General features: G+C 47.9%; 1 protein-coding gene across 1 annotated transcript in view; it reads left to right on the top strand.

Annotated features, from left to right (window-relative positions):
- The window catches only part of LOC144163058 (ATP-binding cassette sub-family A member 17-like), a 72,806-nt gene that overhangs the window by 28,828 nt on the left and 26,751 nt on the right, over nucleotides 1-17,227 (top strand). The window contains exons 10-16 of the mRNA XM_077693849.1: nucleotides 190-344; nucleotides 1,265-1,420; nucleotides 3,818-4,028; nucleotides 6,841-7,096; nucleotides 9,815-9,873; nucleotides 10,940-11,202; nucleotides 16,088-16,266. Of these exons, the coding sequence (XP_077549975.1) occupies nucleotides 190-344; nucleotides 1,265-1,420; nucleotides 3,818-4,028; nucleotides 6,841-7,096; nucleotides 9,815-9,873; nucleotides 10,940-11,202; nucleotides 16,088-16,266 (1,279 nt within the window). The remainder of the gene's footprint in view (nucleotides 1-189; nucleotides 345-1,264; nucleotides 1,421-3,817; nucleotides 4,029-6,840; nucleotides 7,097-9,814; nucleotides 9,874-10,939; nucleotides 11,203-16,087; nucleotides 16,267-17,227) is intronic.

The following is a 17,227-nucleotide window of genomic DNA, read 5'->3' as shown; positions in this document are numbered from 1 at the left end:
GTGTCCCGCCTGTATGTTTCAATTCCTCCCTGTTTGAGTAAAGCTCAGTTGAAAGTAAGTGCCTGTGCCCGTTGCGTCTTTCTGTGGTTGTCCGTTTTTTGCTGCGCTACACGAAGCGTGTTCCAGTGAAAACTAAGCTGGCTGTGCCCGTCTCCCCTGACCTTGCCATCCTCACGCTCTCTCTTGTAGGCCTTGTTAAGCCTACTAGCGGAACAGTTCACGTCTGTGGCTTCGACGTTAGCAAGGATACCGTGGCAGCGCGGAGTTTTATGAGCTACTGCCCGGAGAGAAACATCCTCTTTCCCGATCTGACTGTTTGGGAGCACCTCATATACTTCGGAGCGGTAAGCATGTACTTACAAAGCTGAAGACGTGGAACCATTGTTGAGAAGTTGAGTAGATCGGGCAGTGCTCCCCTGATTTCCATTCAAGGACTGGACGCTACCCGCATGGCACAAGCATAGTTCCAAATCAAGGACTTCTAAATTACAAATACATAAAAATAATTGACTAATTCAATCACTAGGCTGACGGCTGCAACTCTTCTTTCACATTGCGTCCGCCTCAGAGCACAAAACATGTGCAACAAGAAATTTCGGCCTCCTCCTAACCTATAAAAAGCGTTTCCTTAGAGCTCTACTGCATTTTATTTCATACTTTCACTTTCTAATTGTGAACCGCATGATTGCAGCCTTCCTTAATTGAGTACCCAAAAGATAGCAAGTTTATGCGCTTAAACGAATGTCAAAAAGCTTTTCCACCTAATGAGGCCTATTGCAGTTCCTCTCAACTATATAAAGTTGTATAATATATATTACTGTTTAAATTTATAACTGTACTGTTATACTAATAGGTTACAATTGTACAGCTACGTAAATGGACAAACTGACAAATGGTAGCCCAATAGATACCACGAGACGGGCCTAGAAAAAAGGGGAACACGAGTTACTGGATGGAGAGACAAACTGAGAAAATTCGGAGACAACGGATGGACCAGCGCAGGAAAGGAGCGGGTGGTGGTCAATGGGACAGCCTTTCTTCCTGCAGTGAACCTAAATAGGCTGTGTATAATGGTGCTACATACACAACGAAATTTATAAAAACATATGTCACTGATAATCCAGAACCTTTTTAAGAACTAATCGCTGCAGTTGCTCTTTTTTATCCAAAGAAAAGCAGGTCCGAATTATTTTTCTGTTAGGTGCACGTTAATATGGCGTGCGAGATGCCCTAATTGTTGCTGATTAGTTGTACCTCCCTGCAGCTCAAAGGCCTGGACCCCAGGGGGCTCAAAGTGTCGGCCGAAAACGCGCTCAGGATGGTGCATCTTGAGCGGCACGTCAGCGATCTCGTCGACGATCTGGACGCGGGATGTAAGAAGCAGCTCAGCATTGCTGTAGCAGCCATGGGCAGGCCGAAAGTGAGTCTCAAATTTTTCCAAAAAGTTAAAAATCGTTCAAAAAGGACGAGCACATAGACTTTCATATCCACTAACAGCAGCAATCATTGAGCCATCAGTAAATAACTCCCGAGGATGGTCACCATCACCACCATTTATTTCTAAAACTAAGGGCCCTTAATACAAATCATCAACCCTTATAACGCCCTCTCAGGTTATTATTCCGTACACGGTAAGATGGCGACTCATTTAAAAGAGGCCGCCAGTCCACACTTAGCATCATCGGAAGTGGAGGATTGCCGGGAAGCTGGCCTAGAACGTGTTGACATTTATATTTAGAGACACAGTAAGCATCGGTATCTGCCTGTGCAGTCATGGACAATTGAAATACGAACCGCGCAACGCATGGCCGAAGAGACCGGTGCCGTCAGCGGCCGTCGAAAAGAGACGGACATGCGCTGTAGTAATGTCGGGAGCGAGGGAAGCCACCTTAGCTAGGGTGCGCGTCCCACTGCGATATGCTGCCCTCTCCTCGCTCGCACGCTTGCCTTGTAGTCATGACGCAAGAGCGCTGCAAGCACTGGAAGTACTTCCGCCACCGCAGCTGAGGGTGTTGGTCATGCGCAGAGCAACGCGGCCCGTAATTGCTTGCAGCTGCGCTAAGTGCTTGCGCGGGAAGCGCGTGCACGTCTCGGCAGGCATGCTGTTGAGTTAACCACACATTCTTGAAGAAAATCAGCGCACCGAAAGGGAGACAAAACAGCATGCCGCCTAACTTCTGATGGCACTGCAATGTTTTGCGTTCGTGGTGCAGTGGCTCGGGAATAGAACAAGGAAATGGCTGCCAAGAACACGCCTTTGTTTGGCGCATTCACGGCTGAGTCACTTAGCGCATTCGGTGCGTGTAGAAAGCAATACATATACCGCCACAAGTTCCCTCCAATGAGATATATTGACTGCAAGCACTGTGTGAGGTGGGATGATTACTAGCAGAATTGTAATATTAATGAAAATTGAGAAGTTAGGCAGCTCCAACCATTCTATAGGCCAGTTGCCCTTGCACAACAATGTTGGTGGCCCGATCTTTTTCGTTCTTTCGCAGGCACCTCAGTGCTTGTAGAACCCGAGCGGGGAGCATTGCACATGCATGGTTTTGGGCGTGACCCACGTGCCCATCGATATTTGCTCAAGTTAATGCACCAAGCATTCACAGATATGTCGCCAATGTGGCGCCGGTACATATGGGGAGCGGGCGGCGCTCGTTCGCGCCGAGCACGCAGTGCCAGCAGTTATAGCGTTTTAGCTCACCGTTTTAGACAGCCCGCTCCGGTTTCGGCTGCCCGCTCCGAACAACCGCAGCGTCAGCAGCTGAAAGGCTTTTAGCTAAGCGATAACCGTATGTCCCTCGAAGGGGAATCGTTCGCGTCACTGGCCGTGTCCTGTGCGTGTGTAAATCAAAACGTCATCCCAAAGTAAAGATTAGAATTGGTATTTTGCTTGCTCAAATGTAAAATACCATGCTTGGTACCTTATTTCTCCTTTTTAATACAGTGTAGTCGCTGGCGCGGTTAATGGTCCTAAACATTTTAAAAGAAGGCGTTCAAAGTTGGGGTAGCCAAGACAAGGCTGCATAGAAGTACGCTCGTGCCTCGGTCGACGTTTTTCGTACGCTCATTGAGGTGTGTTGCGTGTTTGCCTATTCGGAGGCGCTTTCGCAGCTTCGTCGCTCGTGTTTCAACTCGCCAAACGGAGTTCGCCGTGGCGCGCTCGCCTCGCGGTTGACAGACATGGTGGAATTCCGCGCGGTAGCGTAAGCTGCTTCGACGGTCCGCTAAGAGGCCCCGGCTAGCGGAACGGGGTCCCGCTCCGGTATCGCCATTAGCGCCGTAGCGCGCCACGCATGCGCAGAGGCGCTCCCGCTTGCTATCGGAGCGGAGCGGACCATCAGAAACGGTCAGCTAATACTCTCTATTGCGCTGCATCGCTAACAGAATTGTTTCAGCGCTCTTGCGGCAGAGCCAGAAGACAAGCGTGGGATCTCTGAGAGGAGGGGGCTCCATATCGCAGTGGGACACGCGCCCTCGCCCCCGACACCGATACTGCGCATGTCCGCCTCTTTTCTCCGGCCGCTGCCAGGTGACGGCACCGGTATCTTCAGCCGTGCGTTCCGCGGTTCGTACTTCAATTGTCCATGACTTTACGTCAAAATTGTAAAGTAGCACTGCCGGTGGGTTGGCTGTTGAAGTGACGTGCGAAAAGGCTTGCGCGAAAGCGTACTTCAGAATTTGGCAGCTCTGCCACAGTTCTTGGAGATGACACTCAACAAATTGGCACATTGACGACGCTCTTTGCACTAATCTACTTTGCATTGCAAGCGTACTGAACGAATTCCTTTTGTCTATGTCGCGGCCACACCAGCTCCTGCTTCTGGATGAACCGACGAGTTCGTTGGACACTACGGCCTGCTACGGCGTGCTCGACCTGATTCGTCGGGCGCGCAAGACTAGCACGCTGGTCATCTCGACGCACAACATGGGCGAGGCGGACATACTTGCCGATCGCATCGTCGGGCTCGCCAACGGCAGCCTCCTGTGCGACGCCTCGCCCGCGCACCTCAAGCGAATGTTCCGTGAGTGCCTTCCTACCCTCCGTTCAATTTGCTCCATGTGCAACTTCGATGAAACGCAGCTGGAGGGGAGCGCACATTGGATTGTGAACCTCTGTTGGTTTCCATAAAAATCAAAGCCTATTTCTTAAGGGAGAGATGAATAAACCGCGATGCTTTCTTCATGCAAAACTTATACCCGTGCTACACTAGCGTCCGAATGTCATTTGGACCAAATGTCATTTGACTCAAATGCGAAGTTGCTCCACTGGGTTTTGAAATGCCATTCGGCTCGAATGACATTCGAGCCAAATGAGCACCCAGACAGACATTTGGGGCTTTCAAATGCCATTTCCAGCACTCTCGCGCACAGCGCTCCAAGCCAGCATAAACAAATACATTACTGGCGCACGCGTAAACCAAACAAAATATTCTTGATTGCGGGACTTTGTTTACTTCTCGTTCACTTAAATCATGATATCAAGATGTAATGATTCCATACTCTCAGCACTCGAGCAAGCAACAAACCAGTGTGCCTAGATAGCACAAAACAGAACAAAAAAACCTCGAATGTGATTCAGAATTAAGCGAAAACCGTGTCAAAGCTTACGTTGTTTATAATTTGATATTATTTTAATGCCGAATTCTGCTGCCAAATTTGATTGTTGCATTACTGTGTAAAAACTGAACTCGACAGCAGCAGCGCCTCGCAGCACGGCGAGCGATTGTTAAAGCTTTCAAATGCCATCGAAATCGTAGTGGACCACGGTGGATACCGAATGGCATTCGAGTGTCATTTGAGTCAAATGACACTTGGTTCAAATGACATTCAGACCCTAGTGTAGCCGGGGTATTAGTCAAGCCAAGTCCAAAATGCGCTGTCGCATAGTCCAGAATGTAAACTGCCAAAGTCCAAAGCCAACTTTTCCAAAGTCCAAAGCCAAAGTTTGGCTTTGCCAAAGTCCAAAGCCAAAGTCCAATTAAGCCAAAGTCGAAAGCCAATGCCCGCGTAACGAACCCAAAGAAAATACCGAGTGACCCGAATGCGATGGTGAAACTTTCATCGTAATAATCGATTCTATTACAATGCGAATGGGTCTTCCAATGCCACGCCGTATCGTGTTTGGGGCGTAAAGATTGCCCAATTGTCTCCGTTTGTGGTATGATTGATTTGCCTTTGTGGAAAGCCAATGTGTATAGGCGGCTTTCCTGCAGTGTTTTTGTGTGTTTTGTTGTAACTAAACCGCCATCAATGAAGCATAGAAAGGTTCGCTTCGTAACCACTACTCGTGGTAGCCATAATTCCTGACCTGGATTTGCTGAGCACAAGGCTGACCAACAAGCCGAGCATGGACAACAGAAAAGGGAGCATTCTTTTCCCATGCCTTATATACACCCCTTCTTACTAGAGGCGGCATGGCAAGTGCAACAGCGTGCAGCATGATTCCGGAATTGTTACTGTTTTTTAAGGTTTCGGTGACGTCATAGAGTTTCTCAGAGGAATCTGGCGCTAGCGTCTATGCGGCTCACATCAAGGCCGTCTGTGTCGTCATGGGCCGCGATTATACATCGCGCTCGCCTTAGTTTCATCATTGGCTTGAATTGAAACGTTTTAGTGACCGCAAATTTAAACAAAGTGCCACAGAAACACGAAGAATAGTGTGCAGTGATGTAAGTGGAAAATAAAAACAGGATGTTTTAAAACTAAGGAAAAAGGAAGTGAAACGAATTTTTGCCAGAACGGTTGGGCCTGCTATTCCGCTGGCCAAGGTTGTAGTTACGAACAATGTTAATATTTGGGGGCGGGGAGGGGGGGGGGGTGGGGGTGGAACTTATTAGAGACTCTGATTTTATTAATTTTACCACTTTTCAAATAAAAAGTTGTTTGAAGAGTTTGGAAAGTTTTTTGAGCTTGCCTATGAAAACGTTGCCTTTGTGGTGAACCGGTGCACAGACCGCCAAATAGTTCAACAGTAAAAAGGGAAACGTGGCGTTAAACAGTCGTGCACGATGAAAAGATAGGGCACATACAAGTGCCCGTATCTGTCGTATCCCCGTGGTCGTATCTTTTCTTCGTCGAAGTACGTTTTGTTTCTTCTTTTCGTTGGCTACAAAGTTCGCGGCGGCATATTACCCGCTCAGTCATGCGTCCTTCGACTGCGGCGTGAGCAACGTCAGGTGCGATCACGCACTGCCTGCTGTTTCACCGAACACGGCTACCGCGGCGGCCGCTTTTCTGATGGAGGCGAAAAGCAAAAACGCCCGTGTGTACGAGATTTCGGCGCACGTTAAAGATCCCCAGGTGGTCAAAATTAATCCGAAGCCCTCCACTACGGCGCGCCGCATCGCCTGCGTTGCGTCGGCGCGTTAAACACCACAATCAATCAATCAACCGAACACGGCTACCACAGAACAGGGAGGATTTCGGCTCCCTTGTAGCTCGTAAACGTGTTAATGCATAGTGAAGAAAGCAAATCCCAAAAACCGCTTAAGAATCCAATTGTCATGCCAAGCCCAAGCCAAAAAGGGGGGTCTTCCCATGAACCCCCACGACGACATGGCTTTCTCTAGTATACTTACTAAGAAACTCTATGGGTGACGTGTGAGGAGAAAGACGCCGCGTGCCTCATAAGCTTTATAGCTGCTTTCATAGCTAAACTTCTTTCACGTGACGCCGAAGTTGCAGAGAAGCTCGCGAAGCTCTAGCGCAGAAAAGTTCTTGCGTACTGGTAGGGTCACATCAAGCACCTGAACAGCATTTTAATTTTTTTTTCTCGAATACACTCGGTTAGCCTCTGTGCTGCCGCTAACTGCCCCCGTTCTTTCCCTTTGGCAGATGTGGGCTACAGGGTGAAGATCACCAAACAGCCGACAGTGGACTTCAAGCTGAACAACGTCATGGGCGCCGTGAGCGAGGCTGCCCCGGCAGCCAGCATCGACGAAGACACCGCGGACGACGTGCTCATCGCCCTGCACACTGTCAAGTGCGACGGCTTCGCCAGCATGTTCGGCGTGCTCGAGCGCAATGCTCACGCATGGGGCATCGGCTCCATAGGCGTCACAGTCGCCACCATGAAGGACGTCTACCTTATGTGAGTGCCTCACGTTGAGAACGTAGCCCTCAATTTCGATCCATCTTACACGGGCTTTTAAAGCAAAATGCCACTAGTTCTTACCTTGTACCTTTTCTTCCAGCACCCGCCGCGTTGGCTCAGTTGCTAAGGTGTTGCGCTTCTGAGCACAAGGACTCCGGTTCAATCCTGGCCGCGTTATCTGCTTTCTAATGTAGACGAAAAGTAAGAACGCCCGTGTGTCAGTATTTAGGCGCACGTTAAAGACCCCAGGTGGCCAAAATTAATCCGGAGCCCTCCAATACTTCGACATGCCTAATAGCCCAGACGGCTTCAGCATGTGTACCATCAGCGCGTTAAACCCCCAATATTTCAGTTTGAATTTGAGTTTTCCCTGCAACGCTAAGGTTTTGCTCATCGGCTTAACAATAGCCAGGAAACTGGCGGAGCTGCTGTTGGAGTGCGGAATGAAATGAAGCTGGAGTTTTGAAACTTTCCGCCACTGTACATGCATTTTGTTTCCAAGAAGAAAATCATTCAAGCTGCCGTTTCCCTCACACTGTCCTCTCTGCCTGTTCGCATTGGTCTTCGATGACGACGGCATTGCAACCTGCAGGGAAAAACTAAACGGAATGCGAGAGTGCTAAACAGTGCATAACGCATGCATAAACATGTAACGATTGCAAAATTACACTCTGCTTGTTGTCGTAAACTGTAAAAGATTGCGAGCATTGAAACTAATAAAACCTATATGTTCGCTTTGAAAGAGGAAATGTAGGCGGCAGAGATATTCTGGCACACGTAACTCACATAAGTGCATGGGCTTGGAAGCTTATAAGCAGGGTTAAAGAAAACTGGCGAAATTAATTGACAAATAATGGGAGTGGATTTTGAAAGGTATAGCGGAAGATCATTGTTAGGCTAGTTGGTGCTGCATTTTAAGAGACGAAAACTGCTTGTAAAGAATGGGAGAGGGAAAATAGTCTGGACGGGTGCAGTTCCCAATCACGTTCATATGTGCAACAAGGAAATCGAGAAATTTTGGCCACATACGGACTCTGCACATTACGAAAAGTACTCAAATTGCAAAGCAAAGAACTGCGTCTCGAAAGCACTGCAAAACTGCCAAATAGACCGCTAGCTTAGGCCGTCTGGAGGTGTGATACGAAGATTACAAAAACCTTAAAACAGATTACAGGAAAAGGGAAAACTTTCTCGTCAGGAGGGGTTGTTGCCAAGGAAACACAATATCAAGGAAATTATCTGAGCTTTTCTTGAAGATGTGGGAAGGAAGCTTGGTGGAAGTATGTAAAAAAGCTGCTAGGAATTGCAATCCACAGATGACCCCCTAGAATGATTCATGATTTCTTAAAAAAAGCTCTATGGCAGGCATCACGATAATTAAAAGAATACCAGTACGCGCCAGATCCCTAAACATCAAATGATGAGAAAAAAGGGGTGGACTGCAGCTACGCTTCCATAATTGCCCAGAAAAAAGTAACTGATACATAACCAGGTAAAAACAAGCTTACGGGGGCTGCATTCGGTAACGACTGACAACTAAGAGAAATTTGGCTGCATCACTCTATACAAATGCATGCTTTGAAGGCCCACCTGTTGGTAGAAAAATTATTTGCTCGTTATATATGCACATACGTATATGCACATACCATGTGCATATAAATTGAAGACGGCCCTTTGACCGCTCCATTGTGAACAAGAAACCCGCGGGGGCTCCCAAGCGTCAAACATTCTATTTTGTCTTGGTCAGTGACTGCGATTTGACATTCCCAAATATTACCCCTGACGAGACAAGTTTCGTCAAACACTTGACTACATTCATGGACGACGTAATAAAAGTAGAGCAGCAACTTTAAACCAGGCTATACGCCAGTGACGTTAGACCAGAGAAACTACTGATCGTGGAAACTTAGCTCTCTTTATCCCACCAGTAACGAAAAAAAACGTAAAAAAGCCTCTCAAGGGCGTGAAAAGAGGAAACGCTGCAGGTGACAACGGAATAACCACGATATTTTAAAGGAGGATTGGGATATTGTTCTGGAAAAGCTTGCTGCACTACATTCAGAATGATTAACGACTCTAAAAGTGCCCATAGCCTGTAAAAACGCCATTATTCTGATTCACAAGAGGGGGACACCAAAGGCAGAGCTACAGACCCATCAGCCTACTCTCAGTTGTATACAAGTTGTTCTCGAAAGTATGTATGTAAGTACATAAGTTGCAGCCTAGATTATTAACGACCCTAAGAGCAGGCTGTGCTTAGTAAAGGATGCTCGACAATGATCACATCCATGTCAATCGAGTGATTAAGACATTCTCAGAGTATAACGCGCTCCTTTGCATGGTATTTATGGACTACTGAAATCTTACTAACCCTTCCAAAAGTAACTTGAGAAAGACGGGAAAGCTAGAAGTGCGTTCAACCTTCGCTGAAAGTGCGTTCAATCGACCTTCAAACCTTCAAATACTTGAATTGCAAACGAAGAATGAGCCGCCATGCTATGATTTTTTTTGCACACTAAGTAAACGCATCTACGAACGATATAAAAGTATACCGATGCGTGGTTTATGAGATAACGGTATACGTCGTCATGACCGATGCGTGTATTGTCTTATCTAGAGCAGTTCCTTTTTCGCGATTTTCATGCGTTGTCTAAACAGCTTGTTGGGTATGCGGTGAAAGTTTTCTTCCTTGCATTTTTTTTTCATTTTTCCTAGGCTGAACCTTGGGTCTCCTGCACCGAGCGCATTGTCCCCGGAAGCGACTAAGACACTCTGTAAGAGTCAAAATATGTCTTGTTTACTCTACCTGCACTTAATATTAGTTCCAGGGTACGCTACTCTTTAAGCCATTCTACTATATTTACCCATATATATATATATATATATATATATATATATATATATATATATATATATATATATATATATATATATATATATATATTATTTCTTTCTTTCTTCCTTTCCAAATTCTTTATCTGTTTCAAAGACCTAACACAACCTCCCCTTTGCTTTCCGAGGTTTAGCTTGACTGCCAACCCTTATTTCGGTATATATATATATATATATATATATATATATATATATAAATATCACTTCTGTATTAATTTGTTGTCTTATATTTGCGTAATGTCTTGTTCTTCTTCAACAATGTTGACAAGTATGAACGTTACACCGGACTTAGACGGATAGATTTAGCTGTGACTATATAAGACTATTGCGCAGGCATTGTTTTACTTTGGCCGGGTGGCTGAATCGAGTCACAGACAGACAGACGGACAGACAGACACACAGTCAGACCAAAATATCTGGGTTTACGTAGCCCAAGAAAGACTATCGTCTTTAATAAACTTTTTCTCTAAGAGTTTTACAGATTACTCTCTAACCCTCAATTAGACTCCATGGAGCACGTGCAGGTCGACAGCTTTGTTTTTTCTTTTTTCGGTGATGGCAGAATGCCATGAAAATGACGCCACAAATGACGCCACAAAATGCCATGATAATCCCTCGTGCATTAGAGGGCTTCCTCTGATGCAGGCCATTGCGTATCTTCCCCCTGCGACTTAAAGGCGTGTTACCGAACTCTTAGTGAAGTCGATGCTTTGGTTCCCAAAGAAAACGGCCAGCTGCACACCTTTGTGGGCGTGATTGTAAACGGCAGTGAAGTGACGCCCCCTGACAACTCGCCTGTTAGCTGTCCCGCTCACTATTGTTCTGGTCGGTTCACTCACTCCAGAATCGACGTCTTGGCGAGCGTTATTGTTAACGCCCTTGGATTGCCGCTCGGTGCTATAGCCACAGGGCTAACTCTTGCATCCTTTCTTTCTCGCCTCCTCGCAGCCAATTCGGTGCACAAGCTGATTGCCAGCAAAGGGGGGCGGCCATCGCTCGGCGCCATCATCTTCGCCATCTTCACAAAGCGCCTCAAGTGTCTGTACCGCTCCCCCTACGTTCCCTGTGTTCTGTTCTTCGTGTCGCCGCTGCTACTTGCGATCACGTTCTATGCGGCGAGTGCCCCTCTCTCCCAAGAAGACGTGGTGCTCGACATCACCGTGCCCGTATCCCTGGCACGGCACTACCCGAAGGGGCCCACATTTATTCAGGTGCGCAAGTCACACGAACTTCGCGAAGCCTTGAAGGGGCCCTGAAACATGTATGACCATAGTTTAGGAATGTCGTGCACGTAAGAGAGCATCGCTTCAGAAATCACGTTCAGCAAGGCTTTTTTAAGCCCAGAATGCTATATGCGTCGATGGAGGAAAGAATGCTCAGGAAATGCCCCTAGCATCCCAATGCATAGGAAAAAGTGTAAAGGAAGTGGCGTCATTTTTCACGAGCCCATAGACAGTGTTGCCTAGTTTTTTATGGCTGTGGTGGCTAAATATGGCGAAATGCCACGGACAGTTTTTTTACGGCGCTCTGACTGTGGCTGCCTCGCTACGCTGGCAACACAGCGCAGTCGCTGCGGAAAACGTTTTCAGGTTAGGGCAGTTCGAATTCAAACTCCGCCAACAGCATCCGGCCGGCCAAATCCTTTCCGCTAAGCATTGGTGAGAGCAACAGTCAGTGCTTAGGTCGCTGTGCGTTCCTTCGTTGTGAAGTGAAATTCATCGCAGTTAATGAGACGTAATGCACAAATACCGCCGTGCTGTACGGACCCAAACACTGCTCCTGTCGTATGCGTTCGCTTTCGCGAACCGCTTGTACCGCGAAGCTGTTATCAAACAGGAGAATAAGAAAGAGTGCTGTGCTCAGTGGGCTCATCGACATGGCGCATGCGGCTTCACAAACGTGATGCCAGGGCCTCTCCTAACCTTTTCTTTCCTCCATGTATGCGTCCATCTCGAAGGAATAGTTTGCCCGTTCTCACGTCGTGATGCCGAGAGGTTATCCGCATGTCTCTCTGGTTCGTAAAGCGAACGAGATGATGGGTAAGGTCGTGAGCCCCTAATGAGAAACGGTGACAAAGCAACGGGCTGTTGACTTGCGTTAGTAGCGCCGTAAAGTTCAATCGTGCGCTCATCCACAACTTCCTTTCACCAAGACGAGGGAAACAGCGCTTTACCATGACAGTTGGACATGAGTATAGTCGCAGAGTAGGATGGCATGCCACTGCCTTTTTTTGATCAGCAGGATCACGATCCTCCTCCTGCCATACCGTGTGGCGGGGTGTGTTTTTGTACTCGTCTGACAGGATACGTACAAATGTTCGTTTGAAGGACGGCAAATCGGGTTACTTGGTTGAGACTGATAACTGCGATATTATGTGTCCTCGTATTCTGCAATCTCAGCGATTCCTTCACTAAATGGATCCAAGCTCTTTAAAAACGAAACGTTCATTGGTGCGCTTACGTGGTCTAAATCTTTTTACACCTTACCAGTTATATGAAAAGTAAAGGGTTGGTTAAAAAAAATTACGCCCACCTCCCCTCGCGGGAACCCTGGTGTGATGCGACGCTGAAGGGGGTTCCATTGTGCGTTTCCGTTGGGTCGATTACTCGAATTGCGTGAGCAATCGTCGGGTAATGAGAGAGAGAGAGAGAGAGAGAGAGAGAGAGAGAGAGAGAGAGAGAGAGAGAGAGAGAGAGAGAGAGAGAGAGAGAGAGAGAGAGAGAGAGAGAGAGAGAGAGAGAGCAAGCGTAGCGCGGATGACCGTCAACTGAGAGACCGGCCGGAGCGCGGCACTTCCCTTATATGCGCAGCGCGCTCGAAGGAGAGGAGACCGCGGAGAGAGAGAGGGCGCTGCACATGCGCACAGCGCGCTCGCGTCGCACTGCAGGCGCGCGCCACAGATGTTGGTGGAGAGGGCGCGCTAGCGGAGGAGAGACGCAGCTGTGCGGATGCGGACAACGACGACGACGGACGCAGGACAGGGCCGCCGGCAAGAGATGCTCCTCAGCGTCGCATCTAAAAACCAAACCCCATTCGTCTAACGACAAAGATCATTAATACGCGAAGCTTTCTTCTCCCGCAAACCGAGTCGATTTAAAGTCTAACCTGGTGGGGGATTCGTTCCTTGTCGTCTGCCCATGACGGCAGCCGGCGATTCACTGACTCATGGTCGCGATGCTACGTTTATGTACACTTGTTGAAACGCCTTTCGCCAACGCCAACTTTCCACGTGCTCTAATGAAGACCGCAACACTGATGATCCTGATCTTGAAGTGTTTGGCTGGGGGATTGGCTCGTAAAAATGTGTTACAACAAAATGGAGAGTTGGGCGAGTTTGTACGTATTCATGATGAAATGTAACAGCGCAATAAAGGACGAGGGACACAGGAGAAATTCACAGGACGGGCGTTGACTCGAAATTAGTATTTTATTGAAAAGGAACACAAATTTATAACCGACACGTACAATCTGATGTGGTGAAAACAAACAAAATTGGAAACATCGGATAAAACCGCATAAAGTCCTGAGTACCGCTCCATAGTTAGGAAGCATCTAAAAAAAGCTTTTAGGTGCGGAGTACCTTAGGACGGCACATGTAATGTCCATCCGCGTCCGTGCGCAAACAATTTACAATCGCAAAAAATTCACACAGGCACCGGCAGGATTCCAGCCTGCGTCTTGTAGACCAGACAGAGTTAGTGTCATTCGTCTTACCCATTGGGCTACGACCGGGAGTTAGTACATGAGAGTCAAATGGCTTACTCCCTCGCCTGTAACGGGCGGAGTACCTTAGGACCTCCCAATGTCCGTCCGCGTCCATCCGTGCGCACACCACCATCAAGCGAAAATCAAGCGAAATTCGATTTGAGCCGTGAGTTGCAGTTTCGTTTAGGGAATAATCAAGGTGCAACTCGCACCTCAAATCGAATGACGGTCGGGGCGCAAATCGGATGTCACTCGGGGCGCAACTTGGGTGTCATTGTGAGTCCCCGTATCCTCGCCATCATCCACGGAGTGGAGATGCAGCCATTTTTTCCTCCTACTACAGCATCAGAGAAGGCTGGATTACACACCCGGCTGGCCTGTTGTTGATATGATGAGCTTCAATGACTTCTCGTGTCAGCTGGTCTTTGTGTGAACAAAATGTCGCATTCATCAAAACACGGCTTGCAGCCACGTGCTCGAAAGTGCGCTGATAGGTGGGAAGAGGTGTCCTTTGTTAGATCATTCAAATGTTCCCGCAGGCGCGTGTTGACACATCTACCCGACTACCCAATGTAAACTTTTCCGCAATCGAAGGGCGACCGGTACACCACGCGCGTACGACACGGCACAAACTTGTGAATCGTGGTTGATGCTGCAGCCTCTTTTTGATTTCCTCAGCTTGTGATCTATCTTCGTCTGTATGGCCGGGCAAACACGGCTAAGCCTGAGTGGGACTGAGAATGCGACATTCACCCCATATCTTCCTGCTACATTCTTTAAACCATGTGATAAGTGGTGCACGTATGGAATGACTGTTATTTTCTCCGTCATTATATCTCGTTCTTGCTGATGGTCCAGTTTGCGTTTGACAAGTTTCATTAGCCTTTCGCAGGTTTGCGCAATGGCATACTCGTGGCAGCCGGCTGCGTCAAGCCTATTAACCTCGGCTTCAAAACTCACCCTAAATTCATGCACACACGACTTTGTTAAGGTTGATCGGAGCATGTTCATTAATATGCCGCTCCTAACATTTTTGGAATGGGCGGATCCCTGGTATAGGAGTGGTTTGGGTGATCGGGGACTATACCCAAAACATACATGATCCTCTTTAAACTTTAAGTTGAGGTCAATGTATTGTAGGCTATGCTCCTTGGGAACTTCAACCGTGAAGTTAAGCCCCGAACCATTCGCCTTGAATAGTTTTAGAATTTCAGCGACTTTCTTGCGTTAATCTGCCGCGTCCGTGAAAATCAGGAAATCGTCCAAATATCTAAATATCTTTTTGAGGAGTCCGGCCAAACAACTTTCAATTTTCTTATCAACCAAACTTAGGAAAGGTTTCGCCCAAAACCGGTGCCACGCTCGACGCAACGCATACCCCTGACCTCTGTATGTACAGCCTATTTTGCCAACCCACGGAAGTGGATCGCAGGTAGAAGCCAAGTAGCTCCAGAAAAGCTTCAACGGAAATACCGCATATGGATCGGAAGGCATGTTCATCATTATCCTCTGTAATGGAAGTCTTTACCGCCTCAATGAGGCTACCATGAGGTAAAGAATAGAAGAGGTCTTCAATGTTCACACTGAAGGCGTAGCAATGCCTGTGGTTGTTGTCAGTGAGGAAGTTAACAAGCGCGCTGGAATTGGGAATAACGAATAACCGTTCTCAGGCCTTTGCGTGGTTTCATCAGAAGTTTCAGGTTTTGTTTTCACCAAGTCAGATTGTATGTGTCGGCTATAGATTTGTGTTCCTTTCCAATGAAACACTAGTTGCGAGTCAGCGCCCGTCTTGTGAATTTTTTCCGTGTTTATTGCGCTGTTACATTTCATCATGAATAAAGTGTGGCTTGCACCTGCGCTTGACGTGCCTCTGCGGAAACCCGTTGTGCAAGTGGCCTTTCCTGCATTGCGTTTCGGGTGTAACGATTCATATTTTGGAATTGCGTTTCAACCAGAAAACTTCCCGTTTCAACCGTCTTTCACTTCACCCAAGATCATCATCATCATCGTCCGAGAAAGCTGGCTTTCCTGCAGCGCGTTTTCGTTCGGACGGTCGCCATAAGTGAGGCAAACGAAACGTCGCTTCAAAATCCAATCTGCCTCGGCCATATCAGAAGGGCGCAATGGGATAGGAGTTGGATAGATAATGCGAGGTTCCCTGATTAGATTCCAAACACTGGAGGCGTTTTTTTTTTTTGAGTCACTTGTCTAACGTTGAATTTTGTGTAGTGAGTTTTGCCGCTCGACGGACGCAGTCATTGAGGCATAGATAGCTTAGCTTTAAACAAACTTCGTGCTGAATTGGCCTACCCTGCTACAATACTGGTTGTTGCTTTGACATGCCTTGAGGGACACCTAAATAGTATCCCACAGTGAATTTTCGACATGCAGGAGGACAAAGGTGCCAGCAGCAAGCTGACCCGCACGTACCGGGCTCTGCTTAAGGAGCAGGGAGTCCGCCCGGCAAACATCAGCCGAAGCGCAGAGGAGTGGCTGCTTAAGCTGGCCGACCAAGACTTTGAAGCCTACACCCAGGGATATGTTCTCGGGGCCTCATTCAAGAGCAACAGGTGAGCGACCGTCAGTGCGCGAACGGTTTCGAAGTTGATAGTAAGCGTTCCGCAGCCCATTTATTCAAATAAAACTCCCACCTCCCCTCGCGGGAACCCCTGTGTAGATGCGACGCATAGGTGGAGCGGCGAAGGGAACGCATTTTATAGCGCGCATAACGTTGAGGGGACTGCGTAAGCTGGTCCCAGTCGATGACGACGTTGGCGTACTTGTAAAGCGGCGTGGACTCTAGGTGTTTGAGCCAAGCGTGGATGTTGCTTCGCCGGAGAACGGCACACCGGTTATATGCGCAGCGCGCCCGAAGGAGAGGAAACCGCGGAAGAGAGAGTACTGCACATGCGTCGGCCCCAGCGCGTCTGCCGCGGCTATGACGCAACACAATCCAACACAATCCACTTTAATCCAATCCAATCCAAATCCAACCCAACCGAATCCAAGCCAAGCCAAGCCAAGCCAAGCCAAGCCAAGCCAAGCCAAGCCAATCCAATCCAATCCAATTCAATCCAATCCAATCAAATCCAATCCAATGCCCCTCGCGAGAGAGTGTTCGTTATCGGAGAGGAGAGGGGGTGAGCGGCGGAGAGCGGCGGAGAGTGCAGCTCGCGCAGCGAGGAGAATGGCAGAGGGGTGGACAACGCCGACAACAACGACGACGACGCCGGAGGGACAAGGCGAGTGAATCAGATGCTCTGCATCTAATAAGGCTAGGATTTTTTTCTCTAAAAAATATTGGCCTCAGAGTTTACCCCTGCCGTGTATTTGAGATAAAAACTGTAATGTCCGCTTCGGTGTCGTGGAAGGCAGAGGGAAAGACGCACAGCACACTATCATTTTACATCATAATGCAATTATACAGACACGGGGAACTTTTAGGGCACGGCAACAGCAAGAAAAGCACCTACGCATCAGAAGATGATAGCTTTTGATGGTAGGGTTGTTGTATGTACCATATGCCTTTAT

Source organism: Haemaphysalis longicornis, unplaced genomic scaffold (assembly GCF_048455015.1).
Source record: "Haemaphysalis longicornis isolate Haplotype H1 unplaced genomic scaffold, Haemaphysalis longicornis Haplotype H1 scaffold_12, whole genome shotgun sequence".
In the NCBI taxonomy this organism is placed as follows: domain Eukaryota; kingdom Metazoa; phylum Arthropoda; class Arachnida; order Ixodida; family Ixodidae; genus Haemaphysalis; species Haemaphysalis longicornis.
The sequence above is the reverse complement of the archived record's forward strand: the minus strand, read 5'-3'. Positions and strand labels throughout refer to the sequence as shown.